The sequence below is a fragment of the Cylas formicarius genome, unplaced genomic scaffold, assembly GCF_029955315.1.
Source record: "Cylas formicarius isolate icCylForm1 unplaced genomic scaffold, icCylForm1.1 PGA_scaffold_4__25_contigs__length_36172078, whole genome shotgun sequence".
In the NCBI taxonomy this organism is placed as follows: Eukaryota; Metazoa; Arthropoda; class Insecta; order Coleoptera; family Brentidae; genus Cylas; species Cylas formicarius.
In genome coordinates, this window is record NW_026844334.1 from 34,034,382 (window position 1) to 34,046,406 (window position 12,025).

A 12,025-nucleotide genomic window follows, 5' to 3' on the forward strand; every position below is an offset into this window, starting at 1 on the left:
GATCACTTTCACCTGAATAACTAACAATTGGAACTTGTCAATTCAAATACGTGTCTAGGATGACCACTCCAGAGAAATCATTCGAGCTAGAATAGATAAAGAAAGAAGGGCATTTTACATTTTAAGCAATATGCTATGCAACCTTACGCTGACAGCAGAATAAGCATTATCCGCTCTTGTGTCTTCTCAGGCTTGTACTATGGAGTAGATGTGTTATAGGCACATGCTTAGGATACCTTGGATATTGCATGTCAAAAAAGAAATCATTTTACAACGTAAGGGGTGTTTTTTTTCCATGTATAGAACTTTAAGTTGCAATAAAACCACCATGAATTATTCGAATCACATGAATTTTATTTATCCGAAAGATAATCTTGTGGCATTACATTTTAAATATGATTTCTGGCATATGACCGCCACGGCTGGCGCGGATGTAGTCCAATCTGGACGTCCAATTTTCGATGACTTTTTCCAACATTTGTGGCCGTATATCGGCAATAACACGGCGAATGTTGTCTTCCAAATGGTCAAGCGTTTGTGGCTTATCCGCATAGATCAATGACTTTACGTAGCCTCACAGAAAGTAGTCTAGCGGTGTTAAATCACAAGATCTTGGAGGCCAATTCACAGGTCCAAAACGTGAAATTAGGCGGTCACCAAACCTATGTTTCAATAAATCGATTGTCGCACGAGCTGCGTGACATGTTGCGCCGTCTGGTTGAAACCACATCTCCTGGACATCATGAATATTCAATTCAGGAATGAAAGAGTTAGTAATCATAGCTCTATGCCGATCACCATTGACTGTAACGTTCTGGACATCATCGTTTTTGAAGAAGTACGGACCAATGATTCCACCAGCCCATAAAGCGCACCAAACAGTCCGTTTTTCTGGATGTAACGGTGTTTCGACATACACTTGAGGATTAGCTTCGCTCCAAATGCGGTAGTTTTGTTTGTTGACGTAGCCATTCAACCAGAAGTGCGCTCAATTGCTAAACAAAATTCGCGCTTATGAAAATCGGGAACAACGGCAATTTCGTTTTGGGCCCATTCGACGAATCTACGCCTTACTTGATGATCGTTTGGCTTCAATTTTTGCACTAGCTGGACTTTTTAAGCACGCAAACCAAGATCCTTCCGCAAAATCTTCCATAAAGTGGATGGACACAGATCCAATTCCTGTGCTTGATGGCGGATGGACTCATTCGGGTCTTCCTCAATGCTACGCTCTACAGCAGCCAGCAATAGCTTCGTAGTTAGTGCGAGTTATCAATAAGAGTAAACGTGGTACGAAAACGTTCCATGGTTAATCGAATTAACTGCTCTGATGGACGATTTCGTCGACGATAAAATGGACGTAGTGCCCCATACGTATTCCGCACAGAACCATTATTTTCTAAATAAAATTGCACTATTTGCAAGCGTTGTTCAGGCGTGAGTCTATTCATGATGAATTGCCAAACTGACAATAAATCATTTGACAGCTGTTAAATCGGTCGCCATCTTCAACAGTAATGCCAACTTAAAGTTCTATACATCGAAAAAAAACACCCATTATAAATATAGATATATATATATATATATATATATATATATATATATATATATATATATATATATATATATATATATATATATATATATATATATATATATATATATATATATATATATATATATATATATATATATATATATCAATTTCTTTTCACAATAGATGGCGGGTATTATCAGCTTATTTAGGGCGGCGGTATACAAAATTAACCGCAACAACGACGTCAATTAAAGATACTGCACTGGACGAAGAGGTATTCTGGCAAATATTCCCATGTATGGCCACATTATTTTGTTTGTCTTTTACTGGTAATTTTACACATTAAACTTGCTGACGTTTCCCCAATTGTCCTGTTGACTTCTTCAGAAATAAACTGAAACAGTGTCAGTTTAGCTTTGCAGAACCCAACAGGATTGACGAGGCTTGTTTTACTGTTATTATAGATTAGTAAAGACATGCGTGTTAGATCCTTATTTTTAAACGACAACTTTAGAAGGGTGTTCTTTGTAGTAATCTGTAATATATGATTATGCCTCAAAAAACGTAATTTAAAATTTAAAAGTCAATTGCTCCCTTTGGGGGTCTTCTTAATTGACCGCTCGAAACATGAAATCATCCACAAAAAGTGGCTATGGAGAATCTGGGTACTTTCAAAATCGCATTTAGGTTGAAATCCCCATGTAACTTCCCAAGCTGTGACAGCATCCAAATATGAGTTGCGCCATTAAATTTATCTTAGAAAAGTAGTCGATTTTGAGATAACACTTTGTAGCCGCCCTTACCAATGGAAAACATCTGCTTCTGGATAAAGACGGCCACTCCACTCTATTGTCTGCCGGACTGGTTTCAATCAATCGTGACGATGTTTGGAAGCCTTTATGCGTAGAAGATTCGTCTCATTATCAAGCTTCCGTTGCGGCACATATTTGCAATCTATTGGGTTTCGAGGAGTACCTTTCCTTTCACAAATACATTTTGGAAAATGGATCATTAACCACTTTTAATGCTAAAGAATATTTATTTCGTGTAAACAGAACTGGAAACGAATCTGCAGCATGCACGAACAATTGCTGCAATGGTTTGTTTGTTAGGTAATGCATTTCAATTCATTCTTCCTGTGGACATTAATTTAACCATAATTTCCTCGCAGATGCTCCGAAAGTTCCGTCAGCAGGACCCTGAGCTACAATAGAGCAGGTGGCAATTTGGAGCTGTATTTCCTGCCATGGATGGCGGCTATATATATGGATGGAATATTTAATTGTTTGGGAACCATAATCGAGAAAAACTGGATTGTCGCTTCAAGTTACTGTTTTAGAGAGGTTTCGCTGTAGGTGAACGACATCATATTTAATGAGAATTGCCAGTTTTGGATCGTTGGGTTGGCCTGAAATTATAAAAAACGCGTAAAACACGATCCTTATTCTCAATAAGCGAATGAGATTTTTATAAAGTACAGAAACTAAGTAAAATAAAAAAAATCCAAAAAGCCAAAAATTATCGTTTTTACAAAGTACTGTGTGTCCGAAATAAAATTTCCTACCTTCTTAAGTCAGAAACTCCGAACGATAGAAAAAGATTTTTAGAATAGGTTTTTTTTTCATAAACCTGGTTATTGGTAATTCGATACACTCCTTGAAAGTGTGATAGGGTGGGAAGAAGGGAATAAGTTTTAGCCTAATATGCATTACACAAAACTAAGAGATAGTCGAACTTTCATTGTCTTTTGGACAATACTTTCGTTTCGAACTTCCATTGTTCAAAGACGTTTTTAACACGACGTTCATACGGTGACAGGTAGCGAAGAAGCAAGGTCATCGGTTGATGATCGTTGTCGGGTGGGTCAGATCAAGGTTCCTTACGCATGACAGTGACACCTTCTATGAACTTTCTCTTCTTTCAGTGGGTTTCCTTTTGTAGAATTCTGGCATCTGTCCATTTAATTCTGTAATGTTCTATGTCCAAGTGTGCTCTGCGAGACCAGATGTATTTGTTTCTCCACGTCGGGTATGTTTCTTGTGTTCTGCTATTCTTAGATGCAGTGATCGCTTCGTTTCGCCTACGTAAGATTTTCCACACTCGCAGAACACTTGATCTATACAGTTTTGTTGTCTGTGATGTTTTCTGTTTTTGTTTTCGTTATTAAACTTCTCACAGTTTGCCCACAACGGAAAGGGAATTTGATCTATTTTGTTGCATTTCTCATGATCTTTTGGGAAACTCCTTTAACATAGGGAATGGTCATTCGTTGGTTTTGGCTGGTCTCTTTAGATAACCGTTTTGCATTAGATCTTCTTTAATTTGTTCAGAGCTTGGTTGCTACAGATACTTTTTGCTCGTTTGTATAGTGATTGGATTATTCCTTGTTGGTTGGATGATTCTTTTAGGCATTGGCTTGTATGTGTGGGCTTTCTGCACAGTGAGGTATTTATCTGAATCAGATCTCATGACCAAGACATCCAGGAATGGTATGGCGCCATTTTACTTTTTCTCCATTGTGAAGACGGACTGATGCCATCAATGTGATCCAGGGAATATTCTAGCTTTTTTCATTTTGGTCCCAAATATTGGTTTGCCTTGAGTCAATGTTTCTGACTATGGGTATTTCATAGATATTTTAAAAAAAGTAAGATTATGTTTTTCAGACAGGTTTGTTAGCTTTGAAGTGGGAAGTTTATACACGCAAGTGCCCGTGCCCTTGCAGGAATCATTACACACTGGCTTGGCCAAATTGAGGAATGATACAACATTTCCAGGCATGACTTTGCTATCGCTGGAGGGAGTGCTCGAGCTCCTTAAGTGTTGTCTGCATAATTCTTACTTTCCAGTCAAAGATAAGGTTTACGCACAAGATGAGGGCGCACAGCTCTGTCTCCAGTGGTAGCATGGAATGGTTTGAAACTCACTCACATGTTCTAGTAAGTAGAAATAATCGGTTTACCTGAGTATAGCATATACCGGTCAGTCAAAAATTTAAGACAATGGAAGTTCGTCAGTCTCCTAGTATTTAAAACTTAGTAGGTTTTGAGATATTATAATTCTTTTTTTTTCTCAAAAATTTAATGTCTTAAAAGGTAGTTTTAAAAACCCGCTTTTTTTTTAAATTCAAATGGATTACTTGCCCAACATTATAGGCTTTTACTTTAAATTAATATAATTATAGGTATAATATTTTTTCTTTTTGAAAAAATGTCACAATTTTTTATTACAATAAAGTACAAGCGGCACCATCATAATGAACGTACTTAAAAAATAGCGTTTACTTTTTTTGCATTAGTACTTATTTCTTACTTTCTTGGCGATACTGCAACTACATGAACTTATTTGCAATAGACTGTGCTTAAAAAATGACAAGTGTTTTTCATCGTTATGTGTTTTGGTTAGTGTTATCGCTGCATATTCTGACGGCAAATCGAAAGTTACAAAGTAGTGATGACGGAATAACTGAGTGAAATGAGTAATAATGAGGACGAATTAGCAATTAGTGTATGGATGAAAATGAGATATGTCTTACTAGAAGTTAACAAACAAATGAAGCCAACAACTGAGAAACACAGAAAGATACGGATCAGCAACAAAATATGGACTGAAATTCAAAGAAGGAAAGAAATAAAGACTTCAGGCTAAACAATCAAAACCCACTAAAGGAAGACGGACAACTAAATGTGAATATAAAACGTTTATATAGGAAAGACAAAACTCGAAATCGAAATTCACTAGAACAAAAATGAGACGAGAGACATGTTCAATAAAAATTGACCAAATAACTCGTAACTTTAAATCTAATTACAACTGCATTAAATCAGAGAACGCAGCAATATTGACAAAGGAAGAGGACATACTCGAGCTTTGGAAATCTTATTGTTGCAAACTAATAAAAAGGAGCTTCGTATGATGAGCAAGCAGCTCTCAGAAAATTAAAACAATTTAAATCGCCTGGTATCGATCGGTTACGGCTGAGAGAGATTACAACAGGAGAGATAAGTGCTAGAATAATTCATAAAATATGTCAAAAGATTTTTCAGACAGGCATATGGCCTGATGACTGGGTAACTTCAATTTATGTTCCACTCCACAAGAAAGCGCTAAACATAAACATAATTCTTGAAAGATTAATGACATATTTACCACCGGAGATTCCAGAAGAACAAGCCGGATTTGTGCGTGGTCGAGGTGCATAGGAACAAATATTAAACATAAGACAATTAATTCAAGGAAATACAACATCGTTACTTATATCTGCTTCATAGACTACAGCAAGACCTTGGCCTGCGTTAAGTGGCTAAAGATGTGACCATATCTCCGGGGGATGGGCACTCCCAATCGTCTCATAGAGCTCATAAAAAATATTTATGACAATAATACCGCAAGGTTAAAAGTTAACGGTGAACTTACTGGTCCCTTCAGCGTGGCAAAAGGTGTACGACAGGGATGTGTTGTCATCCTTCTCTCTTCAATGCATACGGCGAAACCATTAATAGGAAAGCTACCTTTAAAAAGATCAACAACTCGAGGTATCATCATTATTCACAGGATTAATAACAACAAAGCAGAAATCAAAAGGATTCATGATATGATAGTTAGTTTGTTGGATACCTGATAACAAACACAGGATGCTGCACTGAAGAAATAAAAAGATACATCTCATAAAGGTACGATACCCAGAACAACAAGAAGTAAAAAATATATATATATATTAACTAAATAAACAAATCATTAAGGTCATGCCGACTATTAATTCGTGCGGCCGATATCAAAAACATATAAATAATCACCTTAAAAAATAAAAACTAAGTCGGCCTGAATGCTGAGTTGACATTTAAACAAACACGTCATCTTACTAAATGGTAAAAAATTTTGCCAAGTTTATGTGGACCGTTTGTATCAGTTTGGTTGTAACTGAAGTTGGGTATTTAAATATTAATATGTTTGATGGAAGGAAGAAAATAATACAAATTGCCAGAGGCAGATATAATCTACAGTTAAGCGACATTACCAAGTCGGGAAAATGGTAGCACCGGATCGAAATTAAAACCGTCTGAATGGAGTGAAGGCAGGCAGCCAGGCAAATCTCCATATTGCAAAGATATTGCAAAAAGTTGTTTCATATTTGCTGCCTTGAGATTTACATTTTTGCATTGAACTTTATTTCGAAAAATACGATAAAAGCCTTGTTAACCGAGCGACAGACAAAAAGCGCTTATTTTGGTATAAAGAACGAGTGATCACACGAATATTAGAAATTCGCTTATTTTTTGGAGTGCTTAAAACGTGCTGCAAGTTCGCTTCTGAAGAAATGATTTAGGGCAGTATGGGTGCGAAGGAAATGTAAAATATTCAGATTTATCTTTCAGTAAGATGAAGCGTCAAAGTACCTGATATTAGTTTGAAAACTAAACTATTCAGGTTAATGGATTGAACTTCCAGCAGTCCCGACTTGAATGTAATAGAAACCTTGTGGCACGAAATGAAACAGACATTTAACGTTTAAGGTCCAAAATTAGGAAAGTGTTGAATTCAGGCTTCCATGAATTCTAAAACAATTTTGGCCATAATTCAGGCAAAAAGCGGTTTTACGTCGGATTAAATTGTTAAATTGTCTTAAATATTATTAAAAACGTTTGGGGCCAAATATTTAAAGTTTAGTTTAATAAATTGTTTATTTATTACATATTTTTTGTTTAGTTTTTTTCGCACTTCAATTAAAATTATGGCTTTAGTGAAAATTATTTTATTTATTATTTATTATATATGTAAATCTTGAAATGGCTGAATATATAGTTTTTACGGCTCGTAGTTAATTGAAAATAGTCTATTTAATATATTACTGATACTTTCACATAACTCTCTATCCATTTCAATTTCATAACTAAAAAAAAATCCATTAACATTTTCTATTTACAAATCTTCTGGATTGCTTGATTGTTGATTAATCGAATTTGTTGACTTTCCGCCAATCATATTTTCGCCTTCTTCTAAACTGAAACTGGTTTGCATTCTCCTCTGCATCTACTTACTTACTGTTTGAAAGAGGAGTTAAAGGACATGAACATTTTCTCGGATGACTGATTCGCAAATTGATGGATTTAAGATAGTTTTACGATTCTGTATACAACAGAGTTAAAAACCAACGACTTCTATGCCAGATGGTGATGTGACAATGCATTAAGTTACCTCAGACAATTCTTACATTTGAGATATTAGGCGTTTCATTCCAAATGAACTTTATCACAACCTTCCAAATAAAATGAGTCTGAAAGCAACCATATATTTGGCAATATGGTCCTTCCTTACTAACCACAGATCAAAAGGTCTTAATAAATATAACTTTAAAAACCAGTTATTTCCTATTAGATCTATATCGTCTGCAAAGGCCAATAGAAGTTTGGGATCTTCAGGAAAGAATACTGAAGTTGCTGCCTCAATTCTCGATCTCCTCTATGTTCCAGAGCTAGAAGATTTGTGGCGAAAGCACATCTCCCTACTTTAGATCAGTGTTTACCGCGAATTGCTCTGAGTATTGTTATCCTATATTAACTTTGCTGCTGGAATATTTACATTCTTATCAGACTGACCAGATTTTGGAGAAGCCAAGTTCTTGCATTGCTGTTCACAGTTTCGTTTTCATACTTTATGAAATGCCTGCTTGAAGTCTATGAACATTTGATGCAACTCTTGCTCATATTCCCAGCAATACCTATCTAATGGTGAAAACCTAGTAAATAGTTGAACGTCTTGATCTGAATCAACATTGATAGTCTCCAAGTATTTCTTCAGTGCCTATATGGTTTGCATCTTTCTACTAGGATATTCGAACAACTCAACAACTTCACCTTTTTTGAATGTATATTGTTTTGTTTCTCGGTATTTGGGTTAGCTGTTTTCAAATTAACTTGAGTCAATTATTCAGAAATAGAACTTCTCAATATCTTTATAAGTTTTGATGGCACCCTGACAAATATTAATAGTGTCTCCACTACTAATTATAATTTCTAACAATAGCATTTGTTTATAAAATGTGTTATTCGGTAGATCGTGAACAAAACAATGTTTCCCTTTTTATTTATATATAAATATTATCAACCAGCAACGTATGCTCTCAAGGAACACGAAAATAAAAAATATTAAGAGAGAAACAAGGACTGTCGTTATAAAGTATGCTGTGGGTCTATTATAAGGATATTGGAAACTATAAGAGATAGGAAGATGATTAAATTAGAGTAAAGTTGCAAAATTTAAAGGTACTATTGACAAAAATAAAAAAATCAGAAGATTGTGTGGTGTTATTTAAAGAAATATGAAAAGAATAGGTTACCTTCTCTTTGACAGTTTTTGAGTCTACAAGATAGCGTTGAGAAATTTTCGAATCGGCCAAACCATCATCAACATATGGGCAGTGAAAAAACTACACGAGCAAATAATATTGGAAATGTTTCCATTTTTCTGACACTTTTTAGTATACTATTTGTAAATTGTTCTTCGCTATCTTCTAAAATTCAAAATTTGAACGGGTGAATTATATATTTTTAAAAAAATCAGGATACACATGTCATCCTGAATAAAAATATATTAATTTTAATTCTAAATTATTTTTTATTACGGTTGAGACGATAATTTGTTTTTTAATATAATATAAACATATAAAAAAAATTCCCTAACAGTTAATAAGCTCTGCAAGTTAGTGAATATAAACGACACTTCTTTACAATTGGAATATTCGTTTTTAGATTACAGATGCATTATGTGGTTGCAGTTGTTGGGAAGGGAAAACTGCATTTGGACGTAGAAGGACCTCACGAACAATTGATTAGAATAATAGAGATCATCAAGGTAGACTCGACAGATATTACGCTACTTCGGACAGAACGCAATGTAACAATTAACAGATATGCAAGGACCGCGAATTTAAATATCAGGTTTGTCACACGTGTAATGCAATTTTTCTTGCAAACTACCAAACAAGATAAATATAGTAGAATCTACCTAAATTTGTTATCACAAGTTCATTGGAACTAGTCAACAAAGTTAAAGGCAACATGATAGATAATATTCAAACTCAAAGACAAAGTAATATTATTATAAAACATGATTTAGTCAGGTATAGGCAACCGTTGATATGTTGTGGGCTAGAGTGCCATATTTGCACTTTTTTTATCATAGATATCAGACACGAAAAAATACGACATTATTTTTATAATACAATTAATTAAAACAACAAAATTAAATAAAATAATAGAACATTATAATTAAATAATGATATTAGAAATTATTACAAACAACGAGAGTTAAATACCGACAACAAAATCAATGAGACACTCGAGCTTGAATATGGAACACATTCATCGATGTTTGTATTAATTTTCTTGAATTTTCCAAATTATCATCTATTACTGAAAAGGAAACCTGAACTATTCGAAAGTGTACTTTATTGTGTCCTTAAAATACATCCTCCACAAGGCCAATTATCTCTTCTTGCGTCGGGACAAACAAAGCAATCAAACAATAAAAGTGGGCACTTGCTTATGAATCATGCGACGCTACAGCCTGGAGATTTACGTATTTTTAAGAAACTCACATACAGGGTATAATTTTATATACCACTTGGAACCCATCATTGCTTAATATATTTGTGAACTATATAAAAGGATCCCTTAACACACCTGTCAACCTTGCACGAGGTTTTTGAAATTTCTAAATCTGTTCGAAAATTATTAGTAGATAGAGTTCTCGGGCATATTGAGCATAAGCATCCAAAAACCCCTTGAACTGACGATGGTTAAGCCATGAAGATGAAACAGAATTGATGGTTTTTACGTAATATTCTGAAGTCTAATTACCTAAGAACAACTTAGCAGTTCTGTTGGTGGATAATACAATGAAAACCTATCAAATCATCATTTTCCACATTTAATTCAGTTGCTTTTCCATTCAAAATTTCGATTAAACCTATACGTAAATCGACCGTGTGTGCATATTCCAACTCATTTGATCACACTTGTCAATATCTAGTGCAAAAAAGTTTAAAACAAGAGTGTGCAGGTTAAAATATGGATCATGTCCTAAAATTTATATCAATCAAACAGAAAATTTAAGAAACCCATTAACGAATATAAAAGGGCGCGCAATAATCAAAGTTCGGATTACAATTATGACATTGATTTACATACAGAAATTCACAAGTTTGAGGATAATCTTGATATTTTACACAGTGTATCAAAAAACCATAAACTGAGTTTATTTAGTACTTATATTTTAGTATTTAATTAACTATTGAATTTGAATGGGTCCCGTTGTTAATGAAAATTTAAAGTTAAAAACTCTATAATCATATGCCATATAGCGCAACTCTCAAATAAATTATTATACCTTTCAGAAGAGAAAGCATTCAAAAAGAAAAATGTTACTCTTTTGAACTCGATACGACACGAAAGTTAACTTTTGTCTCTTTAACTCCGATGAAGAGTTGTATTGTTGGATTTAGATGTTTTGAGGGAACGAAGTCAGACTGCCAGGTGAACGTTTGGGATATAGATTTTGATTTTTAATTGACAAATGGATCAAATATATTTTGTTTTAGGACCGTTTGCTATCAAGTGGTATTGTAGTATGCGACTCAAGAAATGGATGGTATCCGGCAGCGGTATTTCACGACGAACCTGGGTCGTGCGGTATATCAATATATAAACAATACACAAGTATCAGATTCTATAAAAATAAAATTCGGGACACGATGAGTAAGTCTGCGTTAATATTGGCTTTCTATTAAATGCTCCTTATCATGTTTGCTATCAAAAGTCATGAATATACCGGATGTCTCCCAATACAGGCAACAAGGTTGAAATGAAAATTTAATAAAATATTATATAGATTTAATAAAATATTATTAAATAATTCGACCAAAAGAAAAAGCTGAGAATTATTTTTGAGGTTCAACCAGAGGGCGTGATTGACACCTTGAATTTTCAAACACATTTTCTGCAAATTTTTCTTATACTAATGATACTAGATGTAATGTTTTTTACTCTATTTCTAAAAAGAAAATTCACGAACTGCTCCAACATTTTCGGAAATATATATCGTGTCGAATAAATAAACGTGCCATGAATTAGATGATTGACATTGAGTACCCTGCCATAAGATGGCGCTTTCCGACTTAATGCCGAAAAAAATAATTTTCTGAAAAAAAATAATGCAACTTTTTTAATTTTTCGAAGAAACTTCCACAGGCTACTGTAATGCTTTTTACAAAACTTCTGGATTCCTCCTGCGTCGGTTTTTGCTTAGTCGAAATTCAGTCAAGCTCTGAAGAAGCCAACAGGATGATTGGCGAAACGTCAGCAATTTCGACTAAGCAAAAACCGACGCAGGAGGAATCCAGAAGTTTTGTAAAAAGCAAATGCAACTTTATGAATTTTGTACGTGACGCTTGTAAATTAATAACTATCCGAACATTATGAGAACTGTACA

At 34.4% G+C, this 12,025-nt stretch overlaps 1 protein-coding gene across 4 annotated transcripts in view; it reads left to right on the forward strand.

Annotated features, from left to right (window-relative positions):
* The window catches only part of LOC132701000 (serine protease nudel-like), a 181,079-nt gene that overhangs the window by 151,563 nt on the left and 17,491 nt on the right, over positions 1 to 12,025 (forward strand). For all 4 annotated transcript variants that reach the window (XM_060668606.1, XM_060668607.1, XM_060668608.1 and 1 more), the window contains 5 exons: positions 2,331 to 2,649; positions 2,709 to 2,888; positions 9,286 to 9,474; positions 10,932 to 11,070; positions 11,136 to 11,292. In XM_060668606.1, the coding sequence (XP_060524589.1) occupies positions 2,331 to 2,649; positions 2,709 to 2,888; positions 9,286 to 9,474; positions 10,932 to 11,070; positions 11,136 to 11,292 (984 nt within the window). The remainder of the gene's footprint in view (positions 1 to 2,330; positions 2,650 to 2,708; positions 2,889 to 9,285; positions 9,475 to 10,931; positions 11,071 to 11,135; positions 11,293 to 12,025) is intronic.